The sequence below is a fragment of the Oncorhynchus nerka genome, linkage group LG5 (genome assembly GCF_034236695.1).
Source record: "Oncorhynchus nerka isolate Pitt River linkage group LG5, Oner_Uvic_2.0, whole genome shotgun sequence".
Taxonomy (NCBI): domain Eukaryota; kingdom Metazoa; phylum Chordata; class Actinopteri; order Salmoniformes; family Salmonidae; genus Oncorhynchus; species Oncorhynchus nerka.
In genome coordinates this window covers 31197466-31215203 of record NC_088400.1, presented here as the reverse complement: position 1 = coordinate 31215203, position 17738 = coordinate 31197466, and the positions used below count along the sequence as shown (strand labels likewise).

General features: G+C 44.8%; 1 protein-coding gene across 3 annotated transcripts; it reads left to right on the top strand.

The window, feature by feature from the left end:
• Nucleotides 1-11444: 11444 nt before the first annotated feature.
• Nucleotides 11445-17670, top strand: simc1 (SUMO interacting motifs containing 1). Of its 3 annotated transcripts, XM_029659567.2 has the most exons (9): nucleotides 11448-12100; nucleotides 12794-14335; nucleotides 14417-14743; nucleotides 14922-15082; nucleotides 15243-15353; nucleotides 15511-15642; nucleotides 15755-15911; nucleotides 16527-16611; nucleotides 17338-17670. In XM_029659567.2, exons 1-9 carry the CDS (start codon nucleotides 11957-11959, stop codon nucleotides 17544-17546), a joined length of 2868 nt encoding a protein of 955 aa, XP_029515427.1. In that variant the 5' UTR covers nucleotides 11448-11956; the 3' UTR covers nucleotides 17547-17670. The 3 variants fall into 3 exon arrangements, with proteins under 3 accessions (XP_029515428.1, XP_029515427.1, XP_029515426.1); XM_029659566.2 differs by having other exon boundaries at nucleotides 12794-14743; XM_029659568.2 differs by lacking the exons at nucleotides 15755-15911; nucleotides 16527-16611; nucleotides 17338-17670 and having other exon boundaries at nucleotides 11445-12100; nucleotides 12794-14743; nucleotides 14922-15077; nucleotides 15511-15599.
• The last annotated feature ends 68 nt before the right edge of the window (nucleotides 17671-17738 follow it).

Below are 17738 nucleotides of genomic sequence, written 5' to 3'. Positions count from 1 at the left end.
TGCAAAGAGGTAAATAAAGTTCGTTCAGAGCCATCGATGTGTCTGCTTGGGGGGGATATATACGGCTGTGATTATAATCGAAGAGAATTCTCTTGGAAGATAATGCGGTCTACATTTGATTGTGAGGAATTCTAAATCAGGTGAACAGAAGGATTTAAGTTCCTGTATGTTTCCTTCATCACACCATGTCTCGTTAGTCATGAGGCATACGCCCCCGCCACTCTTCTTACCAGAAAGATGTTTGTTTCTGTCGGCGCGATGCGTGGAGAAACCCGTTGGCTGCACCGCCCCGGATAGCGTCTTTCCAGTGAGCCATGTTTCCGTGAAGCAGAGAACGTTGCAGTCTCTGATGTCCCTCTGGAATGCTACCCTTGCTCGGATTTCATCAACCTTGTCAAGAGACTGGACATTGGCAAGAAGAATGCTGGGGAGTGGTGCGCGATGTGCCCTTGTCCTGAGTCTGACCAGAAGACCGCTACGTTTCCCTCTTTTTCGGAGTCGTTTCCTTGGGTCGCTGCATGCGATCCATTCCGTTGTCCTGTTTGTAAGGCAGAACACAGGATCCGCGTCGCGGAAAACATATTCTTGGTCGTACTGATGGTGAGTTGACGCTGATCTTATATTCAGTAGTTCTTCTCGACTGTATGTAATGAAACCTAAGATGACCTGGGGTACTAATGTAAGAAATAACACGTAAAATAACAAAAAACTGCATAGTTTCCTAGGAACGCGAAGCGAGGCGGCCATCTCTGTCGGCGCCGGAGGTGAATGACACACAACATAGAATGCCCACTCAGATCACACCCTGACCAAACAAAACATAGAAACATACAAAGCAAACTATGGTCAGGTGGGGATGCTTTGCTGCAGGAGGGACTGGTGCACTTCACAAAATAGATGGCATCAGAAAACTAAACTAACAGAAAACAACTAAAGAAAACTATGTGGATATATTGAAGCAACATCTCAAGACATCAGTCTGGAAGTTAAAGCTTGGTCGCAAATGGGTCTTCCAAATGGACAATGACCCCAGGCATACTTCCAAAGTTGTGGCAAAAGGGCTTAAGGACAACAAAGTCTAGGTATTTGAGTGGCCTTCACAAAGCCCTGACCTCAATCCTATAGAAAATGTGTGGGCAGAACTGAAAAGTGTGTGTGACCAAGGAGGCCTACTAACCTGACTCAGTTACACCAGCTCTGTCAGGAGGAATGGGCCAAAATTCACCCAACTTATTGTGGGAAGCTTGTAGAAGGCTACCCAAAATGTTTGACCCAAGTTAAACAATATAAAGGCAATGCTACCAAATACTAATTGAGTGTATGTAAACTTCTGACCCACTGGGAATGTGTTGAACTAAATAAAAGCTGAAATAAATCATTCTCGCTACTATTATCCTGACATTTCAAATTCTTAAAATAAAGTGGTGATCCTAACTGACCTAAGACAGGATTTTTTTTACTAGGATTAAATATCAGGAATTGTGAAAAACTGAGTTTAAATGTATTTGGCTTGTATGTAACTTCTGACTTCAACTGTATATTAGCATTTTCGCGCTTCATATGTAAATTTTTTCAAGTAACTTAATTGAGTTACACAATAAATGTTTGGATACTTTAGTATGATTAGAACATGAAGCATGAAAATGCTAATATATATCCAATTGACTTGAATTGGATTTGTGCCACAAATGCTAAATCGTTAGCATTTGAAACAGTGGCCAGGTAAACAAAACCAACGCATGGGAAGCTGTTGTACCTTGTCCATAGAATGCTTACAGGCTAAGAAAACCAATATGTAATTTTGTAATTTGTTGAACTATTCCAATAAAATCAGGGAGGGATGTATTTTTAATCACCTAACACCAGGAACAGCACCATCTAGTGTTCAGAACATGGCAATATCAGGACGTAGGATGGGAAATAAACAAAATATTGCAAAGTTGCTTAGGAGCTAGAAGCAGAGCTGCCATGTCTGTTGGAGAAATCGTTCTCTTGTGGGTTTTGAATATCAGTACTCATCAGGCTTAGAAGTTGGAGTTTTGTGGCGATTTCCAAAGCTAACAAATTAAACACAATTAATTGAATATACAATGTTAATGAATTACATTGACAATATCCACTTTATGCAAGACAAAGTGCTTATATTACAAACTCCTACATCTTGGTGTAGCATCTGTCTATATCAGCTAGTAAGAATATCTACAATATTACATATAAAAGTGTATAAAAATGTATGAAAGTCAATTTTTGCCAATTACATTTCATTGTTTGTTTTTCTAAGCCGTTTATGCAGCTGTCAGCAGCATTGATTTCCTGTATAAAGACATATCTATCAAGGTGACGATGCTTTACCAGGCAGTGGCTTTTGTGGTATTCAACTCAGTCTGTTTTCTCTCTGTGTAACAGCCTGATTCACTGCACCTCAGGCACACACAGACACGCACACGGATACACACACGCACACGCACAATATTATTATTCCTCGTATTCAGCTCTAAAAGTACAGGTAGTCTGTCAGTACCTTCACAACCATGTTATGTACAGAACACTGACTCAATATATAGATGTTGCTGTGTAGATTATCTGATATCTGATGATGATTCCTCTTTCAACAATATTTGGAAGTGTGTTCTGATGATTGATGTCATTCAAGGTCATGCTGAAAGAAATATACGGAGTATTGATACAAAACAAATGTCTTTAGTTGCCTATAATCAAATCGCCTTACAATGGGTTAGGATTGACTCCTGGAGAAAACAGACTAAGGTTGTACCAGTGGTTGGAAGCTTAATTTCCAACACTACATAGGCTGTGTAGCCCCTGACGCAGGCAATGTATACAGGACAGTTCCCCTGTTGTATATCACCTTGGAAACCTGGAAATGTGAATATTCTCATTTTATTTTTCATGCCATTTGTTATCACACTGAATCAATGGCTTAGTGCACACTCTACATCCTGTGATGTAACATCTCAGTATAATTTTGTCATGTTAACACAGAAGCACTAGCACTGTTAACATTCTCAAATTGCATTTTTGTTCCCCTCCCTAGTTTTATAATTTCACTGTGATACAAAAAACTGCCCCAGTGTGCTTTAGGACCATGCAGACGCCTCAGAGCGGTCTGGTAGGCTGTTCGGCAGTTTCAGACTGCTAGATTTGGACTGCACAGACAGCACTGTGCTTGCGGACAGGTTGTGTGAAGGCAAAGCTTTTGAAAGGCTGGCTTAGGATCAGCACTTGTCTAAACATCGGACTGTTACATGGTTACTTCATGGATATCAGTCTGAAAGAAGTTGCTGTAAAAAAGACACAATAGTCTCTACAAGCTATAATGTTGAATAAAGTTATATTTAAACATATTTTATTGGTTGTCCGTGCTGTTGGTCCTTTAGGCGGTAGAAGGTGGAGATAGAGTATCCACAGGAAAGTGTTTTTCCCTGACTTTTTGCGGAGTCGGTAGGGTTCGGTTGCTTGTATTTTCCATATCCTGAAGCATTTCCTGTGATGCACAATATGTAAACAATAGCCGAATGTTGTCGACTAAAGCCTGTTACCTTGCAATGAAATTTTTCAGCTGATTGATTTGGACAATGTTTAGTTTGTGCTTCGGTTAAACTGGGCCATTGTTGACATATTGTGCAAGTCGCATGTTAATTGCATCAGCATTGAAAATACAAACCAGAAATACAAACCGATATACAGACCAGTGTACTGAAAGTCGGGTTAATAAGATTACTCTGTGGATATTTTGTCTCAGATTACCTCATACCACAGGAGGCTGCTGAGGGGAGGACGGCTCATAATAATGGCTGGAAAGGAGTAAATGGAATGATATCAAACACATGGAAATCTTGTGTTTGATGTGTTCAATACCATTCCATTTATTTCTTTTCCAGACATTTTTATGAGCCCGTCCACCCAAATTAAGGTGCCACCGGCCACAGGTGCCTCCCACATAAGGACAAAATCTGTAGCCTTTCATTACAGTACAACGGTTTGATTTGTTTGATCGTAGCTAGCTACATAGCCGTCTTTGTATCAAAGATAATTGTGTAGTCTAGAGCGATTTTCTAGGTTAGCTAGCCAGCTATTGTCGTTCTTTTAACGCAACGTAACGTAATCAACACTGCTAGCTAGCCAGCTAGCCCCCGAATAGCAGCACTGTCGAAACTATCACACTCAACGGAACGACTTGATTAGTGTAGTGTCAACAACGCAGCCACTGCCAGCTAGCCTACAAAGTCAACAACGCAGCCACTGCCAGCTAGCCTACTTCAGCAGTACTGTATCATTTTAATCATTTTAGTCAATAAGATTCTTGCTACGTAAGCTTAACTTTCTGAACATTCGAGACGTGTAGTCCACTTGTCATTCCAATCTCCTTTGCATTAGCGTAGCCTCTTCTGTAGCCTGTCAACTATGTGTCTGTCTATCCCTGTTCTCTCCTCTCTGCACAGACCATACAAACGCTCCACACCGCGTGGCCGCGGCCACCCTAATCTGGTGGTCCCAGCGCGCACGACTCACGTGGAGTTCCAGGTCTCCGGTAGCCTCTGGAACTGCCGATCTGCGGCCAACAAGGCAGAGTTCATCTCAGCCTATGCCTCCCTCCAGTCCCTCGACTTCTTGGCACTGACGGAAACATGGATCACCACAGATAACACTGCTACTCCTACTGCTCTCTCTTCGTCCGCCCACGTGTTCTCGCACACCCCGAGAGCTTCTGGTCAGCGGGGTAGTGACACCGGGATCCTCATCTCTCCCAAGTGGTCATTCTCTCTTTCTCCCCTTACCCATCTGTCTATCGCCTCCTTTGAATTCCATGCTGTCACAGTTACCAGCCCTTTCAAGCTTAACATCCTTATCATTTATCGCCCTCCAGGTTCCCTCGGAGAGTTCATCAATGAGCTTGATGCCTTGATAAGCTCCTTTCCTGAGGACGGCTCACCTCTCACAGTTTTGGGCGACTTTAACCTCCCCACGTCTACCTTTGACTCATTCCTCTCTGCCTCCTTCTTTCCACTCCTCTCCTCTTTTGACCTCACCCTCTCACCTTCCCCCTACTCACAAGGCAGGCAATACGCTCGACCTCATCTTTACTAGATGCTGTTCTTCCACTAACCTCATTGCAACTCCCTCCAAGTCTCCGACCACTACCTTGTATCCTTTTCCCTCTCGCTCTCATCCAACACTTCCCACACTGCCCCTACTCGGATGGTATCGCGCCGTCCCAACCTTCGCTCTCTCTCCCCGCTACTCTCTCCTCTTCCATCCTATCATCTCTTCCCTCTGCTCAAACCTTCTCCAACCTATCTCCTGATTCTGCCTCCTCAACCCTCCTCTCCTCCCTTTCTGCATCCTTTGACTCTCTATGTCCCCTATCCTCCAGGCCGGCTCGGTCCTCCCCTCCCGCTCCGTGGCTCGACGACTCATTGCGAGCTCACAGAACAGGGCTCCGGGCAGCCGAGCGGAAATGGAGGAAAACTCGCCTCCCTGCGGACCTGGCATCCTTTCACTCCCTCCTCTCTACATTTTCCTCTTCTGTCTCTGCTGCTAAAGCCACTTTCTACCACTCTAAATTCCAAGCATCTGCCTCTAACCCTAGGAAGCTCTTTGCCACCTTCTCCTCCCTCCTGAATCCTCCTCCCCCTCCCCCTCCTCCCTCTCTGCAGATGACTTCGTCAACCATTTTGAAAAGAAGGTCGACGACATCCGATCCTCGTTTGCTAAGTCAAACGACACCGCTGGTTCTGCTCACACTGCCCTACCCTGTGCTCTGACCTCTTTCTCCCCTCTCTCTCCAGATGAAATCTCGCGTCTTGTGACGGCCGGCCGCCCAACAACCTGCCCGCCGCTTGACCCTATCCCCTCCTCTCTTCTCCAGACCATTTCCGGAGACCTTCTCCCTTACCTCACCTCGCTCATCAACTCATCCCTGACCGCTGGCTACGTCCCTTCCGTCTTCAAGAGAGCGAGAGTTGCACCCCTTCTGAAAAAACCTACACTCGATCCCTCCGATGTCAACAACTACAGACCAGTATCCCTTCTTTCTTTTCTCTCCAAAACTCTTGAACGTGCCGTCCTTGGCCAGCTCTCCCGCTATCTCTCTCAGAATGACATTTACATTTACATTTACATTTAAGTCATTTAGCAGACGCTCTTATCCAGAGCGACTTACATCCAAATCAGTCAGGTTTCAAGACTAGTCATTCAACTGAGACTGCTCTTCTCTGTATCACGGAGGCGCTCCGCACTGCTAAAGCTAACTCTCTCTCCTCTGCTCTCATCCTTCTAGACCTATCGGCTGCCTTCGATACTGTGAACCATCAGATCCTCCTCTCCACCCTCTCCGAGATGGGCATCTCCGGCGCGGCCCACGCTTGGATTGCGTCCTACCTGACAGGTCGCTCCTACCAGGTGGCGTGGCGAGAATCTGTCTCCTCACCACGTGCTCTCACCACTGGTGTCCCCCAGGGCTCTGTTCTAGGCCCTCTCCTATTCTCGCTATACACCAAGTCACTTGGCTCTGTCATAACCTCACATGGTCTCTCCTATCATTGCTATGCAGACGACACACAATTAATATTCTCCTTTCCCCCTTCTGACGACCAGGTGGCGAATTGCATCTCTGCATGTCTGGCAGACATATCAGTGTGGATGACGGATCATCACCTCAAGCTGAACCTCGGCAAGACGGAGCTGCTCTTCCTCCCGGGGAAGGACTGCCCGTTCCATGATCTCGCCATCACGGTTGACAACTCCATTGTGTCCTCCTCCCAGAGCGCTAAGAACCTTGGCGTGATCCTGGACAACACCCTGTCGTTCTCAAATAACATCAAGGCGGTGGCCCGTTCCTGTAGCTTCATGCTCTACAACATCCGCAGAGTACGACCCTGCCTCACACAGGAAGCGGCGCAGGTCCTAATCCAGGCACTTGTCATCTCCCGTCTGGATTACTGCAACTCGCTGCTGGCTGGGCTCCCTGCCTGTGCCATTAAACCCCTACAGCTCATCCAGAACGCCGCAGCCCGTCTGGTGTTCAACCTTCCCAAGTTCTCTCACGTCACCCCGCTCCTCCGCTCTCTCCACTGGCTTCCAGTTGAAGCTCGCATCCGCTACAAGACCATGGTGCTTGCCTACGGAGCTGTGAGGGGAACGGCACCTCAGTACCTCCAGGCTCTGATCAGGCCCTACACCCAAACAAGGGCACTGCGTTCATCCACCTCTGGCCTGCTCGCCTCCCTACCACTGAGGAAGTACAGTTCCCGCTCAGCCCAGTCAAAACTGTTCGCTGCTCTGGCCCCCCAATGGTGGAACAAACTCCCTCACGACGCCAGGACAGCGGAGTCAATCACCACCTTCCGGAGACACCTGAAACCCCATCTCTGTAAGGAATACTTAGGATAGGATAAAGTAATCCTCCTCCCCCCCCCCCCTTAAAAGATTTAGATGCACTATTGTAAAGTGGCAGTTCCACTGGATGTCATAAGGTGAACGCACCAATTTGTAAGTCGCTCTGGATAAGAGCGTCTGCTAAATGACTTAAATGTAAATGTAAATGTAGCCTTTGTGTCCCATTTGAAAATACACTACCATTCAAAAGTTTGGGGTCAATTAGAAATGTCCTTGTTTTTGAAAGAAGCATATTTTTTGTCCATTAAAATAACATCTAATTGATCAGAAATACAGTGTAGACATTGTTAATGTTGTAAATGACTATTGTAGCTGGAAACGGCTGATTTTTAATGGAATATCTACATAGTCGTACAGAGGCCCATTATCAGCAACCATCACTCCTGTGTTCCAATGGCACATTGTGTCAGCTAACCCGAGTTTATAATTTTAAAAGGCTAATTGATCATTGGAAAACCATTTTGCAATTATGTTAACACAGCTGAAAACTGTTGTTCTGATTAAATAAGCAATAAAACTGGCCTTCTTGAGACAAGCTGAGGATCTAGAGCATCAGCATTTGTGGGTTCGATTTCAAACTCAAAATGGCTAGAAACGAAGAACTTTCTTCTGAAACTCGTCAGTCTTTTCTTGTTCTGAGAAATGACGGCTATTCCACGCGAGAAATTCCCAAGAAACTGAAGATCTCGTACAGCGCTGTGTACTACTCCCTTCACAGAACACTGCAAACTGGCTCTTACCAGAATAGAAAGAGTGGGAGGCCCCGGTGCACAACTGAGCAAGAGAATAAGTACATTAGAATGTCTAGTTTGAGAAACAGACGCCTCGCAAGTCCTCAACTGGCAGCTTCATTAAATAGTAACTGCAAAACACCAGTCTCAAAGTCAACAGTGAAGAGGCAACACTGGGATGCTGGCCTTCTAGGCAGAGTAGCAAAGAAAAAGCCATAAAAATAAATACAAATATTAAGATGGGCAAAATAACAGACACTGGACAGAGGACACTGCCGTCCTGTGGGTTGTCACTGGCCTTGGCCTAACATATCTAAGGCTGAAACCAATAATGAATGTTTCACTAAGATCCTAAAGAGCTCTACAGTACATAGTCTATCGGTAAATAGCCCACCCATTTTTACCTACCTCATCCCCATACTGTTTTTATTTATTTACTTTCCTGCTCTTTTGCACACCAATATCTCTACCTGTACATTACCATCTATCACTCCAGTGTTAATCTGCAAAATTGTAATTATTCGCCTACCTCCTCATGCCTTTTGCACACAATGTATATAGACTCTCTTTTTTTTCTACTGTGTTATTGACTTGTTAATTGTTTACTCCATGTGTAACTCTGTGTTGTCTGTTCACACTGCTATGCTTTATCTTGGCCAGGTCGCAGTTGCAAATGAGAACTTGTTCTCAACTAGCCTACCTGGTTAAATAAAGGTGAAATAAAATAAAATAAATACTATTAGGCCTCTGAGATTAATTATATGGAGGACGTGCTGTTTCTGTGTGTTAATGTATACTGAATGTGAACCCTTTGGAAATACCTGGATTTCTGCCAACATTGGTCATAAAATTTGATCTTCATCTAGGTCACAACAATAGACAAACAGTCTGCTTAAACTAATAACACACAATTATACATGTTCATGTCTTTATTGAACACACCGTGTAAACATTCACAGTGCAGGGTGGAAAAAGTATATGAACCCTTGGATGTAATAACTGGTTGACCCTCCTTTGGCAGCAATAACCTCAACCAAACATTTATTGTAGTTGCGGATCAGACCTGCACAAACGTCAGAAGGAATTTTGGACCAGTCCTCTTTACAAAACTGTTTCAGTTAAAAAATATTCTTTGGATGTCTGGTGTGAACTGCTCTCGAGGTCATGCCACAGCATCTCAAATCAGGTTGAGTTCAGGACTCTGACTGGGCCACTCCAGAAGGGATATTTTATTTTATTGTTGATTTACTTCTGTGTTTTGGTTCGTTGTCCTGTTGCATCATCCAACTGCAAAATGTCTTGATAATTTTGGGAATTCATTTTCCCATCAGTGATAGCAAGCTGTCCAGGTACTGAGTCAACAAAAAAGCCCCAAACCATGATGCTCCCTCCACCATACTTTACAGTTGGGTTGAGATTTTGATGTTCGTGTGCTGTGCCTTTTTTTCCTCCACACAGTGTTGTGTGTTCCTTCCAAACAACTCAACTGTAGTTTCATCTGTCCACAGAATATTTTGCCAGTAGCGCTGTGGAACATCCAGGTGCACTTTTGCAAACTTCAGACGTGCAGTAATGTTTTTTTTTGGACCACAGTGGCTTCTTCCGTGGTGTCCTCCCATGAACACCATTCTTGTTTAGTGTTTCACGTATCGTAGACTCGTCAACATAGATATTAGCGTGTTCCAGAGATTTCTGTAAATCTTTAGCTGACACTCAAGAATTCTTCTTAACCTCATTGAGAATTCTGCACTCTTGCAGTCATCTTTGCAGGACGGCCACTCCTAGGCAGAGTAGCAACAGTGCTGAACTTTCTCCAATTATATACAATTTGTCTTACCATGGACTGATGAACATCAAGGCTTTTAGAGATACTTTTGTAAACCTTTCGAGCTTTATGCAAGTCAACAATTCTTAATCTTAGGTCTTCTGAGCTCTCTTTTGTTCGAGGCATTGTTCACATCAGGCAATGCTTCTTGTGAATAACAACCTCACATTTTGTGAGTGTTTTTTATAGGGCAAGGCAGCTCTAACGACCGTCTCCAATCTTGTCTCATTGATTGGACTCAAGGTTAGCTGACTCCTGACTCCAATTAGCTTTTGGAGAAGTCATTAGCCTAGGGTTCACATACTTTTTCCAAACTACATTGTGAATGTTTAAATTATGTATTCAATATAAGCAAGAAAAACACAATAATTTGTGTGTTATTAGTTTAAACACACTATGTTTGTCTATTGTTGTGACTTGGATGAAGATCAGATCAAATATGATGACCAATTTATGCAGAAATCCAGGTATTTCCAAAGGGTTCACATACTTTTTCTTGCCACTGTATGTGTAGGTGGATGTGTTTTTTTTGTGTGTTTTTTACTTTTGTTACCAAACCTTTCCCTTGTGCTAGACTGGTGGGGGTCGGGAGAGAGTTGAGTTATTGACTAGACTGGTGGGGGTCGGGAGAGAGTTGAGTTATTGACTAGACTGGTGGGGGTCGGGAGAGAGTTGAGGAATTGACTAGACTGTTGGGGTTTGGGCGTGCAGGTGGCTCGGGCTGGCTGGGCGGTCTGGCTGAAATGTGATATAAAGGATGTCTTGATAAATTTGTTAAGTCTTTGTACTTTATGTTTTAAAGAGTCGTTCATTTGTTAGGCTATTGGTTAAAGGTGCAACTCAATATTGATTATTGAATTATCTTTTATCTAGTTCAGTCTTATCAATCACTTAAACATATTTAATAATGATCTCTTACTTAACTTGATGACTGGGCATTTCTGCTTACTTTTTGTTATTCTAAATAGAGACGGCTAGAAGGGCCATGCGTCGTATTATATAGATTGTGTAGAAATGCAGGAAATTAGTTTTGGATGCCAAAACAAATTCTGGAGGAAGACTCAAAGACCCCCGCACCAGGTTACCAGGTCACAGCTAATTACAGCTGTCACATGTCACAATGTTTTGTTTTCAGTGGAATACCTCTATAGTTTCCATAACCCTGGAGTCACAGTAACTGCACAGCTGTCTCATACACACACACACATTTACATAACTGGCCTTTACATAACATAATTTGTGGTGCATTATATATATATATTTAAACATAGTATTGCAGGGAATTTCCCCACACAAACATGCATTACAGAAAAATTATGTCCTGTGGCCGGGCACAGAATATGTATGGTCTCCTCTTTGCGATCCTTCTACTTTACTAGTTCATGACCATCCCTCGTTAAATAAAAATACAATAAAATACAAATTCATGACCTGCATCTCCCTCTACTGGTAGGTGTAGGGTCAGTTAAACTGCGGTAGATCTTCCTCCAGTATGACCCAGCTCAAAACAAGGAAATGGAAAATGTAGCTAGCTAGATGCGGTTTCAATCACTGTTACACTTTGTAATTAGAATTGGCTAGTTATGGTAAAGAAACTTGAGTAGGCGTGACATCTCTGTTATTTAGAAACTGATATGATCAAAATAATTTTAATAAGTAACGTACACAGCGCAGCGGCAGGTGTCACAAACGGAAGAAGTCCATGTAACGTTAGCTAAAGTATCGCGTGACCGCAAAAACGAAAAAGTTTTCTGATTTGCTTTGTTCTGTGGCTACTTGATAAATGTTGTGACTCATTTTGGATCATCTCTTTATTTACGGCATCTATTTCATAAAATGGATAGAATTTGCTCGCTGTATTTTAGTTACGCTAGATAGCCATCGTACCATCAGACTCATGAGTGCTTCCCGCTGGTTCGCTGGCTAACTAGCTAGCTAAGTGCTAGCTAAATGGCTAGCTAATTTGAGAAGTTCAAAGTTAGAGATGGATGATATAATTTCGCTCAGCTCCGGGAGCGGAGAGGACTCGGATGTTGAAGTTGTTGGTGTTTACAGTGACACCGAGAACAAGGCCGAAGCAATACCATTTATCAGAGGAGGATGGGTCAATCTGGCTGCCTACACACCGGTAAGTGTTCCACGTGAAGTTGCAAGGGCTACCCGTACATCAACAGAAGAGGGATGTTTGGCATGTGTGAAAATACAAGAGTAGGTAACTTGCAGGCCCAAATGATGTAGTAGTTCAGAAAAAAGTTGTTGGCATTGACAGCTAGCTAATTATCTGTAGGTTAATGGAACGCAAAACCAGCTGAGGGCGTGGCGCGTGCCGCAAACTGGCGATACTGTAGACAGACGGTCATTGGTTGGTCCACTTCACTCACCAACTCAGCGGCAGTTTGGCATTTTCTGAACTTGTTGACCCGACCTAACTTTTCTTATCAATATTTTTAAAACGATAGCTAACGTAACATTGTTGTTGAAGATATTCAATGTGGTGTAGCCACTTAACCAAGTTTACCTGGTAATAGTTTGAGAGTAGACCAAATCGTGTTCCAGCTAGCTAGCTAACGTTAGATAGTTAGCCGTTATAACGTAACGACGTGACTGTCCAAAAACACACCTGGTCAGGCCAGGGTTAATGTTTTTTGTTGTTGATGATATTGAGAATATTAAATAATTGCGTCTGCAGTCGATGGCATATATATTCAGCAACCTGATATCAGTCAATGCATACACTTAAAGTATATTTAATTTATGTTGATGTTTACCTCATAGAACTAGAATGAGATTCTATTTACTGTGGTTCACCTGTCTCTTTCAGTTTGTGATTGACATTACTGGTCGGAGGTGGGCACTACCACCACCAAGGAGGCGCAGGAGGAGGGACCCAGGTGGGCCTGTAGAAGTGGTGGACTTGAGTGACAACAACCTCTCGGATCACTCAGATCCAGGGCCGGTGAGTCCACTACCTCAGGGAGAGAAAAAGACTGAGGAACTTTCAAAACACAAAGGACCACATACCAAAAGTCCAGATTCTCTGTCCTGCTCCCCAACTGAACAAGAGTTGGAGAACAAAGCTGTTTTAAAAGCAGAAGAAAGTGACATCCTTGAGTCCAATCAGAGTTCTCTCAGGGATTCATCTTCAACTCGACCACCAGATGTCAAGAACGCTGTGAAATGCTCAGATGTAGACATTCCAAAATGTCCTGTCAAATCACCAAGTGTGCCTAAATCTGAACCGCCAGCAGGGAAGGAAAAAGCCTCAGGGTCTTCCTCTTACCAGATAACTTGGGAGTCACAACAGTGCTTGGGTATAACTTCTCAACCACTGTGTGAAGGGAAAGAAGAGCCAGAATGCCTCAAGGCCAAGACCCAAACCTCAACCATTCCAAATGAAGCTCTGACTAGCTGCACTGGAAAAGTAGAAAAGCATGCATTGGAAGAGCAAGTGTCTATGTTTACAACGGACAAACCTCTTCTGACAGAGGAAAGGGAAGAACCAGGGTCTCCACAATCATTACTCTATGCTACTCTCTCCCTCTCCCCCCAAAGCCTAGACAGCCCCTATTACGTCCCTGATGATATAGACTCAGACCCTTTCAGGTTCTCAGAGGATTGGGGTGTACATGAAACTCGGCACAACGACACCTGTTATTCCCCTACACACATCCCCTTTGAAAGCTCTCTCTCTCCACCTCTACCTGATGATCAGACAGTGTGTCTCAACCAGAGTGACCCAGACAACTACCCCACCAGTACACACAGTCTTAAACAGGATCCAGTCTACCCCTATTGCTCTCCTACCAATGGCACAGGATCAGTGCTGTTGGAGGAAATAAATCAACTTCAGGCCTTAAACTGCACCATCTTCAGTCCCTGCTCTCCTTCCATAGAAACAGACCAACAGGCTCCCCAGAATTCCCAGCTAACCACCGGCTCCAACTCCCCTGGCTCCTGCATGGGAGGAACTCATAGCAATAATGAGAGCCAGCCCAACCGGACCCCCAGCCCTACGTCCACAGTCATCCTAGCTGGGGAGTCCCCAGACTGGCCTGTGGATGAGACTGAGGCAGACCTGGTTATGGATAGCCCCCTGTACATGTGTAGTAGTATCCCTAGTGACCCTCCCATGTCGCTGCGGTCTGAGGACATGGATGTGGAGGCAGGGCCCAGATCTCCTGAGGCCAGCCAGCCTGGTTTGGGGGCTGAGGGCTTGATGACTACTGCATGGAGGGATGGCAATGAAGGAGAGGAGATGGGTGGAGAGAATGACATGGAGGTCAGCAGAGAGGACAGGCGCTATGTGTGTCCAATCCAGCTCAGGAAACTGAGGCAGCTGATGGCTGGACCAGTTCAGCACCTGGTAAGTAGGAGAGACATTTTCCCCACATTTTCCTGTGGTTTCTCTCACTCTTCTGTTGTTTCTCTCTCTCTCCCTCTCCAGGAGGATGAGGAAGAGGAGGATGATGGTTTTGGTGACCCAGAGCCTCTGTGCAGACAGAGCTTGAGCCTGGTGTACAGCACCATGGAGGAGAACTACCCAGAGGGCACCCTGCAGCTGCTGTCTGACCTGCTGCAGCCTCGCTTCTTCCCCCCCATCGACATCACCACCCACCTCCTCAGAGGCATCCTGCTGGACCCCCAGTGTCCCGACTTTCTCTGTCTGGAGGCCTATACTCTCCTCATGAGGACCCAGAGGCACAATCACACTGATCAGACCACTATTCCATGGGACTGGGAGCTGTTGACGTCAGTCATGGCTGCTGAACAGGTAATGACAGTGACAGGCCTCTCTCAGCACCTTAACAATTGATTATGATTATACACCCAGTTTTTATTAGAACAGTGAGGGAAGCAATGTTTCCACAAGCATCAGGTTTACAGGGGTATTATGCTTTTACTAGGATAGTTGATCTGACCACCTTCCTGTCAATTCTCCTCTTCCTTAGAGCCGTGGCAGGAGGCTCTGCTGTGAGGTGGTGCGTATGCTGCTGCAGTACGTCGTCCAGACCATGGAGGATGACTTCCGGGTCAAACTTTCCTTCCGTGATCTCCACCATTCCATCGCCAAGGCAACCCTGTCATGTGATGTACGGTTCACCCAGGTCAGGTGAGCATTGTGTGTCCAGGAGAATAAAAAAAAAATATATATATATATATATTTGTCTTGATCAGTTCCTGAGAAGAGAGACAGGTGTGCATTTTGTTGAGGTTTGTATGACAATTTTATTAGTGTTTAATTATTTTCTACATCTTCTCCCTCCCATCAGAGATGTTATCAATTGGCTCTTTGCTGCTATTGTGAAATCAACAGGGGACAAAGACAACATGTCTGCTGACATTGAGTTGAAAACACAGAAGGAAAAAGATGAACATCTAAAGTGAGTTAAAAATGACAACATTCCATACCACTTGATTGTTTTGAGATTGGACATATAGCACCCCACCTTTCATATCAGGTCAGTTTGAAGGATTCAGAATAGAAACAGAGTACACACAGCCAATGCGTGTGTGTGTCATGTGCCTTGTGTGTGTCAGAATGGTGTTCCTCCTCCAGAAGATGCTGTCCTTTGCCTTGGAGGTGGACCGCTCCCCGGCTCTCAACTCCAGCAAACTCTCTGGGGAACTCTTCCACACGCTCATCAGCACTGTCTGTCTGAGACAACACAGGTCAGGGTTTGAGGATGGAGGGGATGTTGAGATGAATGGACGCGTCAAGAGGACTATGCTTGCTGTGTAGAGACAGACAGCATCAACGCTTCACCTCTCCTTTCTTGCCTAGGATGCTGATGCTGGAGACCCTGGAGAGCAGACTACTGAGGTGTAAGCTGATAGAGCACCTGCTGCACCATGCAAGTCCACAGAAGACCCCTCTGCCCATGTCTCTGAGTCTGCTGCTACACTTCCTACACAACGCCACCCTCCCACCTGACCCTACGGTGAGTACTAGTACTGCACAACGCCACCCTCCCACCTTACCCTACGGTGAGTACCAGTACTGCACAACGCCACCCTCCCACCTGACCCTACGGTGAGTACTAGTACTACACAACGCCACCCTCCCACCTGACCCTACTGTGAGTACTAGTACTGCACAACGCCACCCTCCCACCTGACCCTACGGTGAGTACTAGTACTGCACAACGCCACCCTCCCACCTTACCCTACGGTGAGTACTAGTACTACACAACGCCACCCTCCCACCTGACCCTACGGTGAGTACCAGTACTGCACAACGCCACCCTCCCACCTGACCCTACGGTGAGTACTAGTACTACACAACGCCACCCTCCCACCTGACCCTACGGTGAGTACTAGTACTGCACAACGCCACCCTCCCACCTGACCCTACGGTGAGTACTAGTACTGCACAACGCCACCCTCCCACCTGACTCTAAGGTGAGTACAAGCACTAGATTTTGAATTGATGAAGGAAGTCACGTTCATTTCTATGGCATCTCAAGAAACAGTACACGGACCAATTTCTTTACTAAAATATTAAGAGAAGTCAAAGGTATGTAGCATAGGCTCAGTCCGTCTCTGTTGTTCTTCAGGATGGAGCTGAGAGCTGGAGGAAGTGGGAGGAGTTGGTCCAACTACTATGGATGTTGTTGCTGAGCTATGAGGAAGTGATGAAAGGTGGGTCAATGAACGATTCACCCATCAAAACGAGCATTCCTGAACAGTTTATTTAACTTTTAAGTTGGTCACAGCCTCTTTAGGCTTTCCCCTTAGTTTTGTCCTCCTAACCCAGGGGTTCCCAAACCTTTTTGACCCACAACCCCATTTTGATATTTCAAGAATTTGCAACCCCACCATGTACTTTTTAAAATTTTTATTGGGTCTGACAGTCTATTACAAAATCAGTCTGAAGTACTTTTGACAGTATTTCAGTCTGACGGAAGTATGGTTTGAAGTAAATGAAATGTCTCTGAAAGGTTTTGGGAAGTTCAGAAGATCACCAGGCAATCATTGTGTATGATCTTCTGTGTAGAAAATAACACTAATATATATATATATATATTTTTCCCCAGTCTGATTTTGTGCCGAATCTTGTCCACTCTGTTCTAATAAGACTTGTGGGCATTGCAGAGGGAAATGGAAGACACGTTTTTCCTGAGAGTCTTATCTTTCAGTGATGGTCATAATATTTTGTTGCTTAAACCGTTCAAAGATAGAGCCACATTTTGTAGGAAGAAAACAGAAACCGCTCTGTTTATTACAACCACATCTAGTGGCTAGTTAGACAACCTGGTTCTATAAACCAAGCACGTTTTCTCTCGCAAACCTATTTTCAAATCAGACGACCCTTAGTTTGGGAAATCATGTCCTAACCCATTTGCACTTTGACCCCTTAACCTCCAGGTCACCTGCGCTCTGCGGTCACCGAGCGAGGGGGCTACGGTCGTGCTCCAATCCAGACAGTGAATGATTCTTTGTCACGGTTGGCGGTCCAGGAGGCTATAGAGGCCATCCTGTCCAGAGCCCAGGCTGACCTGGGCCAAGACCTGCCTCCACACGTCCACGAGTCCCTCACCTACCTGCAGGATCATCTGCTGGCCTCCTCTCATTGACGATAAGCTCAGCGCTTCGGTTCAAGCGGCCGTTGAATGATTTCTATTTATTTTTGTAATGATTCATTCAGTTTTCTAATCTTTCCCCCAATGAATTGTTTTAAATAAATATTTATTTTTTTAACTAATTGTCTTATCTATGTTTGCTATTGATGTAATAGTGGTGGGACCTGTGTAGACAGTCTGACTGCA

Excerpts from the sequence above, each read along its gene's own strand:
- simc1 (XM_029659566.2), top strand. The coding sequence starts at position 11,957 with ATGGATGATATAATTTCGCTCAGCTCCGGGAGCGGAGAGGACTCGGAT. Across the intron at positions 14,744-14,921 it reads CAGTCATGGCTGCTGAACAG|AGCCGTGGCAGGAGGCTCTG; the intron begins GTAATGACAGTG and ends CCTCTTCCTTAG. Across the intron at positions 15,912-16,526 it reads CCCTCCCACCTGACCCTACG|GATGGAGCTGAGAGCTGGAG; the intron begins GTGAGTACTAGT and ends GTTGTTCTTCAG.